The 17,597-nt window shown below is 46.8% G+C and overlaps 1 protein-coding gene across 2 annotated transcripts; it reads right to left on the reverse strand.

The window, feature by feature from the left end:
- Positions 1-500: 500 nt before the first annotated feature.
- On the reverse strand, positions 501-15,723 carry LOC308190077 (C-C chemokine receptor type 8-like). 2 transcript variants are annotated; one of them, XM_080581004.1, is made up of 3 exons: positions 15,276-15,723; positions 4,179-4,410; positions 501-2,667 (listed from the first exon to the last, which is right to left on the reverse strand). In XM_080581004.1, the coding sequence occupies exon 3, from the start codon at positions 2,665-2,667 to the stop codon at positions 1,603-1,605; it is 1,065 nt and encodes a 354-aa protein (XP_080437130.1). In that variant the 5' UTR covers positions 4,179-4,410; positions 15,276-15,723; the 3' UTR covers positions 501-1,602. The 2 variants fall into 2 exon arrangements, with proteins under 2 accessions (XP_080437130.1, XP_080437131.1); XM_080581005.1 differs by having other exon boundaries at positions 501-2,764.
- Positions 15,724-17,597: the final 1,874 nt, after the last annotated feature.

Consider the following 17,597-nt stretch of genomic DNA (forward strand, 5'->3'; position numbering starts at 1 on the left):
AAACAGAAATACTTTCACCCAAACTGCAAAACTCTAGCCACAGGGGAAAGGCATCTGACCTGCTGCTAGCCTATGTATCTTTTTAATCATCAAAGTGCCAGCACAGTACAAAGAACCCCAACGGAACACATCGACAGAGGACTTTGTTTCTAAATACCTAGAAGTCTTCTGAGAAGTAAAAATACGATAATAAAGCTGTAGTGCTTTTCTTACCCATTGAGGAATAAAATCTAGAAAAGTTAATTGTACTATCTAACGTAAATGAAAGGAGTATTTTCTACACTTAGTAACTAATGGCAAAAATCTTCTGACACTGAAATTAGATATGCATTTTAAATTCTTGAGAAACATAAAAAAGCAATTATATTTTCAGAAGGAAAGCTACAACTGAGTAAACAGAATATATATTTTAGTAGCTTGGAAAATTCTGTCTTTAACAATACCCAGGCTATGCTTTTCCCAGTTTCAGATGCCTTCTTTGTTAACTTTAACATTTTTGTTTACAGAAAAATAACCTCAGCATAAATGCTGTTTTTTCCACAGTGAACTTTTATTGGGATTTTAAGAACAAATCTTCCTTGGCAGAGAGCTGGAGACGTAACTTCTTTTGGTGAAAAGCTGCAGGACACCTCTGAATTCCATTAGATGTATTTTACAGGATACCAGCTCAAAAAAACAGTAAAAGGATCCTTTCATTAGCTTCATCAAAGCTTGGGAGTCATTAGAAAACCTTTCAGGAGCTGAGACATACAAAGATGCATTTAATACATTTATTCAAAGGAAACATGTCTAAAATGGCAGAAAAAAATGTATGGGGAAAAATAAAAGAGCGATAGAGCCTATGCGCTATGTTCCATTTTGTGATATTTACACTGAACAGCAAATGCTGGGGCACAGGGTTGGAGGGCCCCTGCCTCCAGAGGGGACACAGATGGTGAGGCTGCTTTGATGGTACCTTATGCAAGTGTTTGTGCCTCTATGGGTGGCAAATACAGGGGGCACCTGGAGGTGCTGCTCTGCTGTTCTTGAAGATGTGGCTCCCAAGGGCTGCTATGGGTGGCAGCGGATGTCCCAGAGTCCCTCAGCAACCTGATGCAGCCCCACGCAAGGGGGCCTCTATCTGGGAGTGGAGGCAAAGGGGGGACCATCGCCGGCCCCTCTTTTCAATGTGAATCCATCCCATACCTGTTCCTTTCTCCACTTCCCAGAGGGAGTCCCACCCCTGTCCCAGGGACTCAGGGCTTCGTGCGGGGAGCAGCTTCTGCAAAGCAGAGCATAGCTGGGGGTGAGGCAGGAGCAATGCGTTCAACAAGGAAGAAAACAAGTAGGAGAGGAAGCATCCTGTTTGCTGAAACATATTAAAAGTGATCTAATTAAAAATCACCACATGGCAAGCGTGTAGGATCACCATTTTACAAACAGAGTGGTGCTCTTTGAAAGCTCACATTGCTGCTTATTTTGCCGTATTGGGCAGCACATCCCAAAAGGCAGCACAGGCACATGGGTCACCCTGCGGGGACACTGCACACATGGTGCAGCCTCAGGGGCTGTGCCGGTGCTTGGGGCAGCCATTTACTCTTCGCAAAGGGATCTTGGGTGGGCTCAGAGCACCCCTGCGCTGTCAGAGCAGGCAGAGAGCTGGCTGGGCACCGAAGATGACTGAGTGGCCCCAGAACCCCTGGTGGGGCTCCAGAGGACACGGACACAGGACTGAAGCAGTCCTTTCAGGTGGGCCTTGAACATCACCCCAGCGAAGGCGTAGATCACGGGGTTGAGGCAGCAGTGGATGAAGGAAATGGTTTCCGTCAGCTGTAGTGCCAGGGCGATCCGGTTGCTGGCCTGACAGTCGTTGATGATGTGCAGGCTCTGCAGGGTGTCCAGGAACAGCACGACATTGAAGGGGGTCCAGAAGAGGAAGAAAACAATGACAATGATGAAAATCATCTTGATCGCCTTGATCTTGTTCCGATTTTTGCATTTTTGGAGGTTTCTCAGTATCTGGGCGTAGCAGCAAATGAGGATGCTGAGGGGAATCAAGAGACCCAAGATATTGGCTGCAAACTGAGATGCAACCTTCCAGGTATTGCTGCCAGGGGGGTACGTGGGGACACACTGCATAGACTGCTCGATTTCCAGCTGCTGGTTGAACACAATGTTGGGCACAGAAGCCAAGCCAGCCACCAGCCACAGGACTAAACTGATAATTATGCCACAAGAGGCTGTCCGAATCTTCACGGCATAGACGGCATGGACAATTGCTATGTACCTGTCTATGCTCATGAGGGTTATAAAGAAAATACTGCTGTAAAAACCCGTGTAATAAATGCCAGCCATTATCTTGCACATAGCGTTGCCAAAAACCCACTGCTCTGAAGCATAGTGGGCTTGGAAAGGGAGAGGCACAACAAAGAGGAGATCAGAGGCCGCGAGGTTGAGCAGGCAGACATCAGTCATCGTCATCAGCTTCTTCCTGGTCAGGAGAACCCAAAGGACCAAGGAGTTTCCCAGAAGGCAGAAGACAAACACGAGGCAGTAAAGGATGGGCAGGAGGAGGGATTTAAACCTGCGAAAGCTGTTTCCTTCATTGCATGGAGCAGTATTTTCATCGTATCCATAGTCATACTCTGTTGTTCTGATGAACTGGCTTGTGGGATTCATCTCAGACATCTGTGCAAGAGAGAGCAAGAGGTAAAGGGTCCTGGCATGGATCTCCCTGGTGGCTTCTTCAGTTTGTCACTCCTGCCTCTTTTGGCCAACTTCAGTTCTTGAGTTTAAAAAACACCAAAATAATTTGGGGGGGGAGGGGAGGGGGTGAAAGGGTGTTACTTGCTTTGTCATTTCTGAAGAATTGCAATGAATACAGCTTTAAAGTCATTTTACATGCTCTCCAAAAGTGAGTCAGTGCTTTACCCACCGTTTGTTTGTTTTTTTTTTTCAGATGCCACCTCTTGACCACCATAAAAAAAGGATCTGGTTGGTAGAGTAAAGCGCTCACATTTTAGGAAGTACAGTTCTTTCAAAAGACACTGTTTCAGATGAGTTTGGCTTGTCGCTGCTAGGACACTTGCATGTTTATTGTGCATTTCACCTACGCTGTGCTGGCATGCAGGTAGATCATACTTCAAAAGAGCTTCAAACAGACTGATGCGGAGAAATATCACATGGAGTAATCAATGTTGTTGCACAGCAGCAATAATACCAATGAGAGTGATTAATTCATTAAATGCAGCGTACGTGCTGCAGGGAAACAGGAGCATCTGCATGTGTGGCACAGCGAGGGATGTAGTTGGTACTTGCCCTCTGCTCCTGGTGTGGATGCTGCTGGTGCCTCACTGACCTGCCCCAGCTTTTTGGGGGCACCAGGCCTGCTTCAGCCAAAGTCAATCAGCACATGCACTGTGGAGAAACCTGTTACAAATACAGCACCCAGCCCTGCAGAGCTCCTTGCTCAGGAATAATGAGCAATCACAGAAAGGCAGGGCTGCAATCTACCTTGACAGTGCAATTCTTTCCTGTATTCAGCTTTCAGGTAGGGCATCTGTATTATTAATTTCAGCTTGGATTTCACACATAAATGTTGAGATTTTGAGTCACCAGATAATGGCTGTTTATGCCATTCATCAAAAATATTTACTGTTAATGCTATTCACCTCTTTTCTTGTGCAACCCTGACATGCTGTGACTGTGACCACCACAGCAGTGGTTATGCTTCTTAGGTGCCTGTCAGGGACCCGTTAAGAGCAGTCCAAAGGTTCAACAAGCAAAAGTCAGAAATTATCGAAATGTAATTAATACTGTGTTATAGGTATATATATATGCATATATATACAGTTACATAGAGATATATAGATGTAGAGATACATAAATATATACCTATGTTCATCTGATGTGTAGATAGATCTGTAGACATATAGGTACAGATATATAAATATAGTAAGTCCGATTTTGGCAGAATTCAGAAGGGATTCTGCTTGTCTGAACAGAGCCTGGTGATGCTCTACCTCAGACTTCACATGGCCAATGCCTTTGATTCTCTTGACCAGGATAGAGCACTTCCCACTTTCTCCCCTCCCTGCATCAGTTGGCCAAAAGGGTCAAACCAAAAAAGCAGCTTTCTAGTGGGTATCAAGAGAGGTACAACCACCGCAGGCTCCCTTCCCCTGGTTACCAGAGCTCACCTGTTACTTTCAAGAGCAGCAGATTAAATGTTTATGGTCTCTACCCTGGGCAGCAAGAAGCCTTCACGCTCTCAGTCGTACCCGGTCCCCTTCTGCCGTGTCCTTGTCCTCTCTCAGGCTCGTGAGTTCCCGGGAGGTTTAGTCCATCGCTGGTGGTTTTGGTGATGGCAGGTGTTGGATGGGCAGCTGCCAGTTACAGATAAGGTTTTGAGACACAGAGAAGGGTTTGGAGCTGCAGTAAACAGGAAAAGAGATGAGAAGGCTTAAAATTACACTCTGTGAAACAAAAATCAACTACGGCTCTTTTTGAAGACAGTACAAGCACAATAAGAGGTGCTTGCCTTTTAATGTAAGTTTGCAAAAATCCCTTTTCTCACAGCCACCTCTAATTTAAATGAAAAATATCAAAGTTGAGGTGTGTCCACCGTAGAACATGTAATGCTAGACACAAGTAGTGCTACCTGAAGAAATGTGTATAGATCCATTAAACGTGACAGCTCTGCAGCATTTTACAGAAGCTGATATATGATTTCCAAGAAGCGTATTTTAGTTTTTCTTTTCTTTCAGGTGATAACAACCTGCATACTGAAGCCTGGTTAAGTCCCTTTCTATTAGTAATGTACTAACTCTGAGCAAAATGAGAACTCACAGCTACATCTTTGCAATCATTTTTGCACAGCTTGTGGAGATATCTTAGAGTTTCTTTGCTTCCTTGGTGTTCCTTAAAGTATAATTTAGTGCATTCAGGACACATGGTCAAGGACAAAATAGCAGAACAAGAACAGGCTTGAAAATTTTTCTTTTACACAATCTCCTGAAATCTTTTTTTGTTGTTGTAGTTGTTTCATATATTGCTGTAAATTATGATAGTGCTTTATAAGTCAGGCAAATTATATACTTTTCATCCATTAATCTTAGCAATGGGTAAGCACCATTTCCCTGACTTACAGGAGCACAGAGAACCTAAAAGCCTCAAACATGTGGCAGACCCAGAGCATGTCAGTCATTAAAGTTATTAACCCATTCTTCAGTAGCAGATAGCAGCCCCAGCACCACGTAGCTTTCCAGCCTGAGAGCTGTTGTGTAAATGGATGGTGAGAGGCAGTCCCAAAGAAGAGCACAGCTAAATTCCGCAGACAGATGAATGAAAAGTGAGAAAATGGGCTGGGAAATGAAAGTAGTAGCCTAGTGAAGGACCTGGCATGAGTCAGTAGCATAGTCAGAAAGAACAGGACGGTCCCATGGGATGTTCACAGTGCTGCCAACCACTACGGCATCACTCTGCCTCCAAGTACCCAGCTTGTCCTATTGCTTATGAGTCAGCACCTCCTCTTATCTATTTATATACTAATTTGTTGCAGAATTAATTTCTGGAATGTTGTTGTAGTAGAACTTGATTTTATTTTCTTCTCTATATTCTTTATATTTTAATTATGTGATTAATAATATGTCAATAGTATGTCCCACTGTTACAAGCAACGATATAACACAATGTAACTCTGTTATATTTCCTTTTTTGGTTTTAAAGGCCACTAAAGACAATTTTCACTACTTCTTGTGATCAAAACATCAGCCGTCTAAAGGTGCCACTTCTTCCATTGGATTTTTTTGCATTAGTTTGGATGATAAGTTATTAACACATACAAAAAAATTAAATGGTGATTTGACATGAAGCCAATAAAAGAATGAAAGCCTCCATTAAAAACATATCTGCATTTGAAAACATTTATACATTTCCTAGAACAAGAAAGACTACTATAATTTTTCTTGAGCTATTTTCTCTTGAATGTGTTAAGATTTTGCAAAAAGATTTCAGTTCATTTGAGTTGTGTATTTTTAATTGGGAAATCTTTCAATGGTGTATTTCCTCCAGTCTTGATTCTAGGTGGCCAGACAAAATGTGGCGGGACAGCAGGGAAACATCAGAGGAGATGCTGCATACATGGTGCAGAGGGGAACATGCAGGACCTCGAAGACAAGGGAAAGATCTTCAATTAAAGTGTAAAAGGATAAATGATGGGTGGAGGGGGCTGGTGACTGCAGTGGCGGGAGGAAGTCTTCTGGCAGACCAGAGAGGACTGAGCCTGGGACAGGCATGATGATTTGGTAAAGGGAAGGGGGGGGGAAAACTGTGGTGATCGTTGAAGTGTTTTGGAGGGAAACAGCAGAGTTACAGTGCCTCGTGTAACATCCTCTAGAGCAGCCTTGCTGTGTTTCAAATAATAATCACATTTCTGCCTGGCTTTCAGAAAGGTTTGTGTACCTGTGCTGCTTCTGGCTGGGTGATATTCCTGACCCACAGCTGGCCCTTCAGGCTTGTCTCAACAAAGAAGATTTATCAAATGTGAGACAGTGTCTGATTTCTCCAAGGCAGCAAAAGGAAGGGAACAAAGATGAGTTTAGAAAACAACAAATGTGGCTTTGGAAGGTTGTTATCCCCACAGGCGGGTGCGAAGCACAGGGGTGGCTTTGGGAACTGCAGCACGAAGGACGATAATGATGATGGAAACCAATGGCAGATGCCTGCTTTGGGGGACAGGGAGGAACCAGGGGCATCCAGGGGAACAGGCCGCTTGGGAGGAGCAAGGGCAGACAGCACAGCTGGGTTGGAAGGCAGTGCAGATAAATAACTACTGGTGTGTTCATGAATGTGGGTCCTGGCTCCTGGCTGTGCACTGGCTCCTCAGCTACCAGCCAGGCTAAAAATGCATGGAAAACATCACTGTGGGATGAGCCTCCCAGCTTGCCCTCTCCTGCTTGGGTGGTGGGGGTCAAGTTTTCAACATGGGGGCTGGGGACCCTCACACCCCAATGCTCAGCGCCAGGCAGGTCATGCTTCCCCTTAGCAGCCACCTGCTGCTGTTGCCACTGCAACAGCGCTTGTGTATATGTAACACACCCACAGTGAAGTTACTTCTTCTGCTGCTTTATCTTCTCTCATTCGCCCTTCAGAGCAGGAAAAAAACATGCAGCACTTTGTCTATCCAAGAACTTTGCAGCCCAAAAGTCACCACTACATGACAGTGACGTGGAGGCGCATACTCCAAACCACTCACAGCCCCACAGGACGAGAGGCTCCACCACAGCCCTGCTTTAAATGGAAAAATGCCACAACCAAAATGCATCTTGCCATGAAACAAACTACATGGCCAAGCCCTCAGCTCCTGTAAATGACCAGATTCAGACGTGTCCAGCCCCTGACAGCAGTCCCAGAGGGTTTACTTCACCCATGGCACCACAGTAGCTCCTTGGCCTTGGGGCAATGGCCAGCTTAATGTCTGCAAAACTGCTATGCCTGCTCTTGTGGAAACCTCTCCTTCCTCCTACAGATGATTTAGATTACTTGAGCTCGAACACAGAGAGGAAATTGTGGTTGTGACAGAAGATGCCACCAGCAAAAATATGCTCCGGCCTAAGGGGTGAGGGCTGCGAGCCGTGGTGTGGGTCCAGCCCTTTGGCGGGGCTGGTCGCAGGCCCCTTCCCACCACATGTGCTTGGTGTTGGTGCGACTGCAGATAGGAAAAGGTAGGAAAACCCATGTATGCTGCCTGGTGGTATATTTCCCAAGAAAATAAAATTTCTGAAGTATTTCATGGTCCTGCTAGCTATAGCAGCAGCTGGCTAGAAGGTGAGGGGCGGGTTGGTCTCAACATGGTGCTCTGCTTCCACCCATTGCAACGCTGGGCGCTCATACCCGAGAAAAGCAGTTTCCTCTGCCTTTGCTCAACAGCAAAATGAGAGCAGCTTCTTAGTCAAAATGAGGCCTTTCCCTCTCAAATCTGCTCTCACTTTACAGCTTATAATGTGGCCGAGGGCTTTCTCTGATGTATCAGAAGAGGAGTTGAAAAGGTGATAGAGCAAAAGAGGGAACAAAACTGGGACTGCTGATACTGAACCAAAAGGACATATGGTTTCCCCCCTTCTGCCTCCCCCGCCTTTTGATAGAGCAATGGAGCAAAATTTGAAATGCTTTATGAGCAGATAGGTCTAAATTTTACTATGTTTAGTTAGAATGAAGGAAGTTTAGAAGCTTTGTATTACTTAGCCAGTTTCATCTGTAAGAAAATACAGACTTGTATCTCAAATTGAGGGCAAGAGGACCCAGGTCTGGACGATGTGTCAGAAGATTAGGTGAGGAACTCATGCTATGCATATGTCCTTGGATGTGTAACCGACTAAGCTCAGTATGCATGTTGAAACAATAAGTTAAGAAAGAACGAGATGGCCTGAGCACGCTCAAGAATTGGGTTCAACCAGTGAACACAGTGAGGAATACGATCAATGACTGCCAGAAGACCCCAAAAGACCACCGGCAGAAACAAATGAGAATGCGTCGAGGAAATTTGCATATTTTAATGAGTTCCAGGAAATAACATGAATATGTTAATTATTCATTGGAAACCTAATAAATATTTGTAATTTGATTGTGTATAACCTTGGTAGTTGAGCAACTCAGCACGCACACTAGCTGGAGCAATCCTGTGTGCATCCAGCGCCGCAATAAAAGAATGCCTGCTTTCTAAAACTCCAAATTGAGTCTTAGAGAATTTCTTCGACCAGCTTTTATGGTATCACAAAATTGTTTAGTCAGCCCAACACCATTGTGGAGGTACAGACACATGTCAATATGCCATATGACAGAGTGGCTTCTTTCTCATTCTTAAAATAGGGAGAGCGTATTTGTACCTGTGTGTGCTAAGGTGGAAGAATTTTTTTGGAATTATGTTTTTTTGTTGTTGTTGTCAGCTAGAAGGTATATTTAGGTTGGCTAAAATGCCCCTGAAAATGCCAAGTTGTTCTGGGGGGGATTTCTGCCTCCAAAATAGAGAAAAATTTATGAAGAACAGTCACAATATTTTACGTTGACAAGTTCCAGCTAAAACATTGCAACTTTTCATTTTCTGAATGTGTCACTTTCAAATAGAGTGGGTTTTTAATATACATAAATAACCTCTTCTTCCAAACCTTCTTCCTCAAAAGCACACAGACACTAAAACTTAAATTCCGGTAGAACTAAGATGCATTGGTTTTGCTGATAGAAGATAGAATTTGATTTTTTTTTTTCAGCTTGGTCAGCAAAAGTATTGACTCATATTACAGTAAAAAAGTGTTTATGGTTTCCGACTCATAGAAGGATGTATTTGGCATTGTTCTGCCCACCTCTCCTGATGCAGATGCTCAGCGCAGACAAAGAAGCAGGAAGCCGGGGAGTCCTACAAAAACTGTTGCAGTTTGTTCAGAAGAAGCAGCTGGAGGTGCTCTGTGGGGTCTGGACCACCTCCCTCTGCTCCACACTCTGCTTTCCTCTGCTGGCACCAAAGCCACACAGATTACAGCTTTGACAGCTGCAGCCTTGCACAACTGCTCTGTTTCACCAGAGCAGAAATCAGTGTGTTGCAAAACTTCCAGGACAAGTAGCTCATTCATAACAATGCGAGCAGGGAGCGGGGCCTTCTCGCTCATGTTTTGCAGCATGCAGGACAGAAGGAAGCAAACAAACAACATTACTTGCGCAGGGGGTCCTAAAGAACAAGACCCTTCTCTGCTCATCCCTTGGCTGATGCTCCTTTCTCACCCTGCTTTTTTTTCTCACTCAGGTTTTTAAACCTGCTGTCCTGCACCTAGGGAATGCCAGCACATGGGCACCTCTCACATCAGCACCCTCTGCTTTGCCTCAGGGTGGAGAACTAAGAAGGATGCAAGCAAGGATGAGTTAAAGAGATGGCAGAAGTCTGAGTCCAGTCCCTGGCTGGAAGGCAGAGCCATGTCCCACTGTCCGTCCTTCCACACAGTCACTCAGCCTGCTCCTACAATCCAAAGCTCCCTTGGTGTGATTTAAGTCAGTTATTTGTCCTTTCTGTGGAAGATCAGTTGCTGCTTTCTCCCAGCTGCTTTAAAATATCCGAAGGTCTTGTTCCCTTTTAATCTAAATGGCTCATATTCCATCAGTTTTTTCCTTTTAGGTCATGCTTTCTAAATTGTTAATCATAGCCACTGTTCTCCTCTGGCAGCTGCCTGGCTGTCCTTAATCTTTTTCCATCACGGTGCCCAAAACCTGACACAGAGCCCCAGCTGAGGCCTGACCCCAGTGAAGCAGAGTGGAGGAGCCCCCTCCCTGGGGTAGCTGTCAGCTTCTGCAGTCATGCAGCACTGCTGATTCATGCTTCCTTTGCTGGATGCCAGCCCTGAGTCCTTTTCTCCAGAACTGCTGCCTTCTTCATCCTGTGGCCTTGGCTGAACCTGCCCTAATGCAGAACTGGGTTTGCACTGTTTGTCTTCACTGAACTGCAGCCCATTGCTCACGGGCCTTTTAATTCATCAAGGTTACTTCAAGTGGCCATCCTGTCCTGCTTTGTCTTTGCACCCCCTCCTGAGGTGGCAGCATGCAGAAATAAAATGATGAAAACCTGCAGTGGTCCTTCATCCAGAGCATTAATGAACACATTGACTCCTGCAGGGGAAGAGAGTACCCCAGGGGTCCATACTGGGTCCAGTCCTGTTAAGCATCTTCATTAATGGCCTGGATGACGGATCAGGGTGCACCCTCAGCAATTTTGCTGATGATACAAAGCCAGGAGAAGTGGCTGATACACTAGAGGGTCATGCTGCCATCCAGAGGGACCTGGACAGTCTGGGGAATAGGCTGACAGGAATCCCACGAGGTTCAACAAGGAGAAGTGCCAAGTCGTGCACATGGGGAGGAACAACCCCATGTACCAGTCCATGCTGGGTGCCACCCAGCTGGAAAGCAGCTTGGCAGAAAAGGCTATGGGGGTCCTGGTACACACCAAATTGGATATGACCTAGCAAGGTAACCTTGCCACAAAAAAAGCTGAGACTGAAAAAAAAAAAGAGGTATGACTTCATCCTGGAGGAGAGAAGATTCAGGGGGATCTCAACAGCATCTTGAAATCCCTGAAGGGCAGGTGCAAAGAGGATGGAGCCAGACCCTTGTCAGTAGTGCCCAAGGACAAGGCAAGAGGCAATGGGCACAAGCTGAAGCACAGGAGGTTGGATCTGAACATCAGCAATCGCTTCTTTACTGTGAAGACGACTGGACACCAGCATGGGTTGCCTGGAGAGGTCGGGGAGGTTCCCAGGAGGGGCATGCACGGTGTGGTTCCATGTCTCCCATCTCCCCCTGCCCTCCCCGGGGATGAGAAGAGAGGCTTTGCTTGGGCTGCTGCTGCCCACGGGAAGGTGTGATGAGGGCTCAGTAATGTCACAGATAAATCTGTATCTGAGCTGCTGATAAACAGGAAGCTGCTGAGAAGCTTTATGCTGTTTCTTGTTTTTTTTTTAGGTTCTTTTGGTCTGTTTTTTGTAGCTATTCTTTTTTGCTTACTTCATCTCAGGAAACACATTTTCTGCCACCTCTTGCAGGAAATGTGCAAGATACAAAAAGTGTTTTGAAAACCTCATGGTTAGCTCAGCCCACTCAGAGGGTGGTGATGAGACAGAGCACCAGGCACCAAGGGCATGGCAATTGCACTGGAATAAGCCCACAGCTGAGTTAAGAACAGTGATAGTAAAGCTAAAAGGGTTTGACTTTGCAGAATACGGACACTTACACACATTTGTGCTACAATCAAACTTTGTACTGGCATCAGAAGGAGCTTTCAGAGCTTTCTGGTCAAGGGTATTGGGGCACAGCTGCTATCCACAGGAACAGGCTCGTGGGAACTTATTTCCAACATCAGAAGACCACCAGGGATCCTGCTGCCCAAACCAGCCTCCCCCACCATCCACACTGCTGCAAACAAGAGCAGCCCTGCTCCAGAGCTTGCTGGGAAGAGGGATGGCCACAGCAGGTACACAGCCTGCAGGGACCAGTGCTCACCGTCATTGAACCCACCCCTGATCTTGCATGACTTCACGCCTTCTGTTATTCCTGGAAGGGGTGAATATTAACCAGATGCATTTTTAGCAAGAAGGAAGGTGAGACCAACAAGAAGTTGGGTTGAAAAGGATGAGGAGTGTCTTTTCAGTACGTAGATAATTGGGGCAGGTTTCCTTCTCACTGCCAAACTGCAGTTTCCTGTTTTCTTAGTTTGCCCAAAGCACAAGAGGGTTTCTACTGGGTTTTGAATGAGTGGGACAAAACAGATGATTTTTTGCCACTGCATGGGTAAAATCTATATTTCTTTTTACGACATCCAGATTTTTTTGCTGTCTGACTCTTTTCAGATACACTCCAATAATTCCAAGAACCATTATGATTTCATACCTCCCCTCTTACAGGTTTATAGGTAGAAGAGTAAAAAGTTAAAAGTTTAGTTCACATTTTGCAGTCACTAGGTGTGAACGTGTCTTTCTGAGTAAGACCAAACACAAGACCAACTTTTCCAACTGTCCTGGTTCCAGTTAGGACAGAGTTAATTTTCCTCCTAGTAGCTGGTAGGGTGCTGTGTTTTGGATTAGGATGAGAAGAGTGCTGATAACATGCTGATGTTTTAATTGTTGCAGAGCAGTGTTTACACCAGGCCAAGGACTTTTCGGCTTCTCGCTCTGTCCTGCCAGCGAGCAGGCTGGGGGTGCAACAGGAACTGGGAGGGGACAGACCCAGGACAGCTGACCCAAACTGGCCAAAGGGGTATTCCATACCATCTGGCGTCATGCTAAACAATATATAGGGGTGGCTGGCCGGGGTGGGGGGCCGGCTGCTCGGGGATAGGCTGGGCATCGGTCAGCGGGTGGTGAGCAATTGCATTGTGCATCACTTGTTTTCTTACACATTATTATTATTAATACTATTATCATTATCACTATTATTATTATTATTGTTATTATTATATTCCTGTCTTAATAAACTGTCTTTATCTCAACTCACCGGCTTCACTTTCCCGTTTCTCTCCCCCATCCCAGAGAGGGAGGGGGGAGGGTGAGCGAACGGCTGTGTGGTGTTTAGCTGCCAGCCGGGTTAAACCACAACACCAACACAACCAACAAAAGACAGGGTTTATAGTAATCTGTCCACATTTCTTGAAGAGAGCGAAGGGCATCTGAGAAATCTGGAAATTGAGTTGAGACACAATGCTTTAAGCAATCTTTGAAGAAAAAGGAAGTTCTCAGATTTGTCACAAATATTGAATGTTAATAATGAAAAAAGATTGCCTTGGAAATTAAGCCTGTCCTTCATTTACCCAAAGTGCTGTTCTGCTTGTTTCATCTTTATTCTACCAAATATGTGCAAAGCCAAAGATGCCAAACTCAAAAAACCTTCCCTGTGTGAGCTTTTCTTGAAGAAGGGCCCAGTGTACAGGTGGTGGCAGGCAGCACAGAGCCTTGCACCTCACTTAGCCAACAGTGGTTGTCATAAGCTGAGGCAAAGAGAGTTTATCTTTCTGAATGCTTAGGGCTTTTATCAGATAAGGGGTCCAAAGACAGAGCAGAAGAACCCCCATTTATCCCTGCTGTATCTTACTTCATTTCTCTAAGTCTCCAGTTTTGGAAAATTAAAAACAGAAAATTACACCAGAAATTCTCCACTGAAATGCAGTAAAATAGATCTACAGTTCAGGACACCAAAGTGAGATTATACTATGATTATACTATTAAAAAAAAAAAAAAAGATGCACAATGTTTTGGGGTTTTCTTTTTCTTTTGAAATATGAATGGGTATTCTGATAAGCCATCAGACAATTGACCACATATACCACAGGAGGTTGACATTTAATGTACTTCCCAGCAATGCATGCTGTTCAACAATATGAGTGTGCTCCTGACATGATTTCCTTTATCTTCTCAGCCTTAAGCTTTGTATGAAGCACACCCTTTTACTCTTCCATTGCATAAAAGAAGGAAGTCATTGCATAGAGAACTAACGCATTTGTTTCGAGCCTCTCTAGAAATCTGTGACAGAAAATGGGAATTGCGTTACTCGCCCTGTTAAAAATTCAGCCCTGCCTGCATCTGGAAGTCACTCACCAGCCAGAGATGCTTTTAATACAAAACTGGTTTTTGGTATATTTTAGGTCAATGGTCCCAAACTATGGCCTGAGGGTGGCAGTGGGCAACAAAATCATACAAGAGTTCTTCATGTGTCACAGGACCGTGTCAAAAGTAGCATTTTCTATCCCTCCATCAGACTCCTGATCCCAAGGGTCCTCTGAGAGATTCTTTAGGAAATAATTTCATGCAGGCTTTAGGGCACACACACAATCAACAAGAAGACTCAGAAGCAAACTGAGGAGTCTGGAAAGGACTCAGACAGGTCTGTCTAGCAAAACTAGCCGCAACTACAGTGAGCACACTCCTGTTTCAGCATGGCTGTGCTTTCCCAGAGCATGCACAACAAGGGGTACAGCAGAAAGTTCTGCCTGCTCTGGCTAAGAATGAATCTTACATTAATAAATAAATAAATAAATAAATAAATAAATAAATAATAAAGCAAAAGGAAAGGAAGAGTTTCCAGCAGAGCCAGCAAAGTGTTCGGCTCACCACTTGGCAGCACAGGTGGTCGTGCCAGCAAAAGGTGCCCCAAAATCACCCTCCTGGACTGTGGCCACTGCAGATGCAAGGTGCAATGGGAGGAGGGACTCACCTGCTGGGAGGGAAATCCCATGCACGGAGAGAAAATCATGCTCTCATAAATGTCAGCCGAGGGGTTAAACAGAGGTCTCCTGTTTCACTTGACTCATTTTTGGAGATCTAGCTACGTGCAAAAGGGTAGAGTCTTTGGCCAGCACCAAAGCATGAACACACAGCGCCTGAGCTGAACACATCCTCTGCTCCCTCACTAGTGTACCTGGCCTTCAAATCCTCCCTCAGCTCGGGCACAGGCACTGGGGGCCAGGTTACAGGAGGTGGCAAGCCCTAGGGAGCTGGCAGATGCGCCGTCTCGTTGCCACCAGAAGCCTCGGGTGCAACAACGCAGGGATTGGGGACACTGGAGCAACCAAGTCTGCAAGCAGGTGCTGGCACAGCTGCGGGAGGAGGAGGTGCAGGGCAGAAATTTGGCCTCGCAGGGCACAGAATACAAAAGGAGGGTGCAGAAAGGGAAATGAGAGGGACAGTGGGAAGCTTTGGGCAGGTTGTCCCCAACGCTGGCTTGGCAAAATGAATTCCTACACACCCATACCTCCGGACAGTACCTACCTCCCCGTCAGCTCTGCTTCAGCCTCCTCCTTCTCTTCCTCCTCCTCCTCCTCGGCCAGTGGTGCAGGAGCTGTGTGGAGGCGGCGGGCAGCTGGAGCAGCTTTTGGCAGGGGCAGCAGCTGCTGGCCACGGGGGCCGTGCGGGCAGCAGGAGCAGAGGCTGGCACAGAGACAGCGTTTTGGGCCTTCCCCCTTCCCGAGTGCTCAGCTACACGTAGAGCCCAGTTTTCTGGACTGTGCCTTTCCAGACATGAAGGCTGCGGTCTCCCTGATGGCTGCGGCTGCCAGCTGGCTTCTCTGCCTCCGATCCTGAGGTGGGGTCCTGGTGTTGCCTGCGGATTTTACAGCAAGCCGTGAAATCGGATCAAAAGCTCTGTGTTGGAGCAGTGCTGGAGCAGGGAGCAGTGCGGGTCCCCTGGTCTGGACTAGGCTATGACATGGTGTTTCTTCATGTCACACTGCCTGTTGCCCTGTGCACCATCTTCCCCCTGGGGTCCCCTGGGGTCTGCTGGAGGTGTCCCCCTGGAGAAGCCCCCACCAGAGTCTGCCCCAATGGCCAGAGCACCCTTCTGCAGGAGAAATGCACATTTAAGTCTTGGTCTCACCCAGGCCTCAGAACTCAGTCCTCCTATCCCTGGAAGCCAGCACTAACGCCTGGCTGGCCAAAATGCCCAGAGGTAGGGGCTGCCACTGCACATCAGGGACCACCATGGGATGGCAGGGGCTACCACAGGACGTCAGGGACCACCACAGGTCATCAGAGGCCACCCCAGGACATCAGAGGCAGCTCTGAGTAGCAAGGGGCATCTGGGCAGCCCAGGAAGAGCAGCAGGAGGAGGAATGCAGACAGCCTGTGCTCGTGGCACCCAGACAGTGAGTTTTCCAGACCCCAGTCACTGACAGGAGTCCTAACAAACCCGGACACAGATGTCCCTAATACACCCGGACACAGATGTATTGGTGCTCACATGCTGGGCACTCCTCGGACAAATATCTGACATTTGTGGGCACATGGGCACAAGGGCGAGTGAGTTTTGTGTTAAAAAAATAACTCCTCCTGAGTTTTGGGTTGAGCCTGGCTGTGCTGCTCCTACATATTGCAACACTATTATTTCCTTCAATGCTACAGCCAGCCCTGGGTGCTGGTCTGATCCTGCTGCTACTCAGCCTCCCTCTGCTCTTTTGGGTACACAGTGCCCAGGAAAAGAAAACCTGTCATGATGTGAAAAGCACCCAACAGGAAAACCACAGCTTCTCCTGCCTCTGCAGCAAATCTTCTTTGCAAATCAAAGAAACCTCCACTTTGAAAGAGTTACCAAGGTAGCCACAGTGCCCAGTGAGGACTTCATGGTTGCAGGAAACCCAAACCTCCTGTGTTTGCACCCAAGCTGTCTGAGAGCAGTATGTGGTGTATGGGGGTTTGGACATCCATCTTCCTGCAGGTCATGCCCAGCATGGCATGCACGCAGCCACTTCTGGCAGGGCTCAGGGAGGAAATGTCCCTCCAAGCAGCAATCCCGATTTGGGAAGACAGGCTGACATCCAGCCAAACCTGCCCTCGCTTCACCAGCCATGGTGAAACACAGCTGAGATGTGCCACCTGTGTCTGCAGTAAGAGAGGCCTTGTACCACAAAAGACAGGTGAAGAGCTGAAGCGAGCAATGAAGCTGGGTAAAGAGAGTGAAGATCAGGGCAGAGTGAGGGAGAGATGCCATGAACAGCCAGGACAGGGCAGGACTGGTGGTGCAGCACCAGGAGCATAGGATTAAACACCTTGCATGGCCTTCAGCTGATGGCTACGCTTAAGCTCGTCTTTCTTTTGTTGCCCTCTCTCTCGTCTATCTCTCTCGCTGCATCAACCAGAGGAACCAAGCTCTGCTGCCAACATCACCATACAGACACAGAGATGATCTTCTGCCCCTAGCGAACGCTTAACTTCACCTGCTGTGAACTGAGAGCCGAATCTGGCCTCTGAGCATCCGGTTCCCCTTTGCGCGAGGCCTATTTGAATACATGCCTTGGTTTCCACTTTTGGCACCACAGCTGTGTGCCTGTCCGGCTCTGCAGAGCTGGTGGCTGGCCGCCCACACACCCCGTGCTCCGTTACCAGCTCTCTTCAGCACCTCCTCGCACACCCTGGAGCTGCTACTCCACGTCCCTCTGGAATAGAGGAGACATCTGCCAAGGCATGCATGCTTCCACCCATTGCCCCACTGTTTTCTAAAGCTACTTAGACAAAGTGCTGTGAGGATCAGGCTTGTCCATGAGTCACGCCCAGCAGAGGACAGGGGACCTGGGTAAAAAGCCTCAGCTGGGTCATGGC

Source organism: Anser brachyrhynchus (genome assembly GCF_964034855.1).
Source record: "Anser brachyrhynchus genome assembly, chromosome: 2".
NCBI classification, from domain to species: domain Eukaryota; kingdom Metazoa; phylum Chordata; class Aves; order Anseriformes; family Anatidae; genus Anser; species Anser brachyrhynchus.

Coding starts and splice junctions, on each gene's coding strand:
- LOC308190077 (XM_080581004.1), bottom strand. CDS start 2,667: ATGTCTGAGATGAATCCCACAAGCCAGTTCATCAGAACAACAGAGTAT.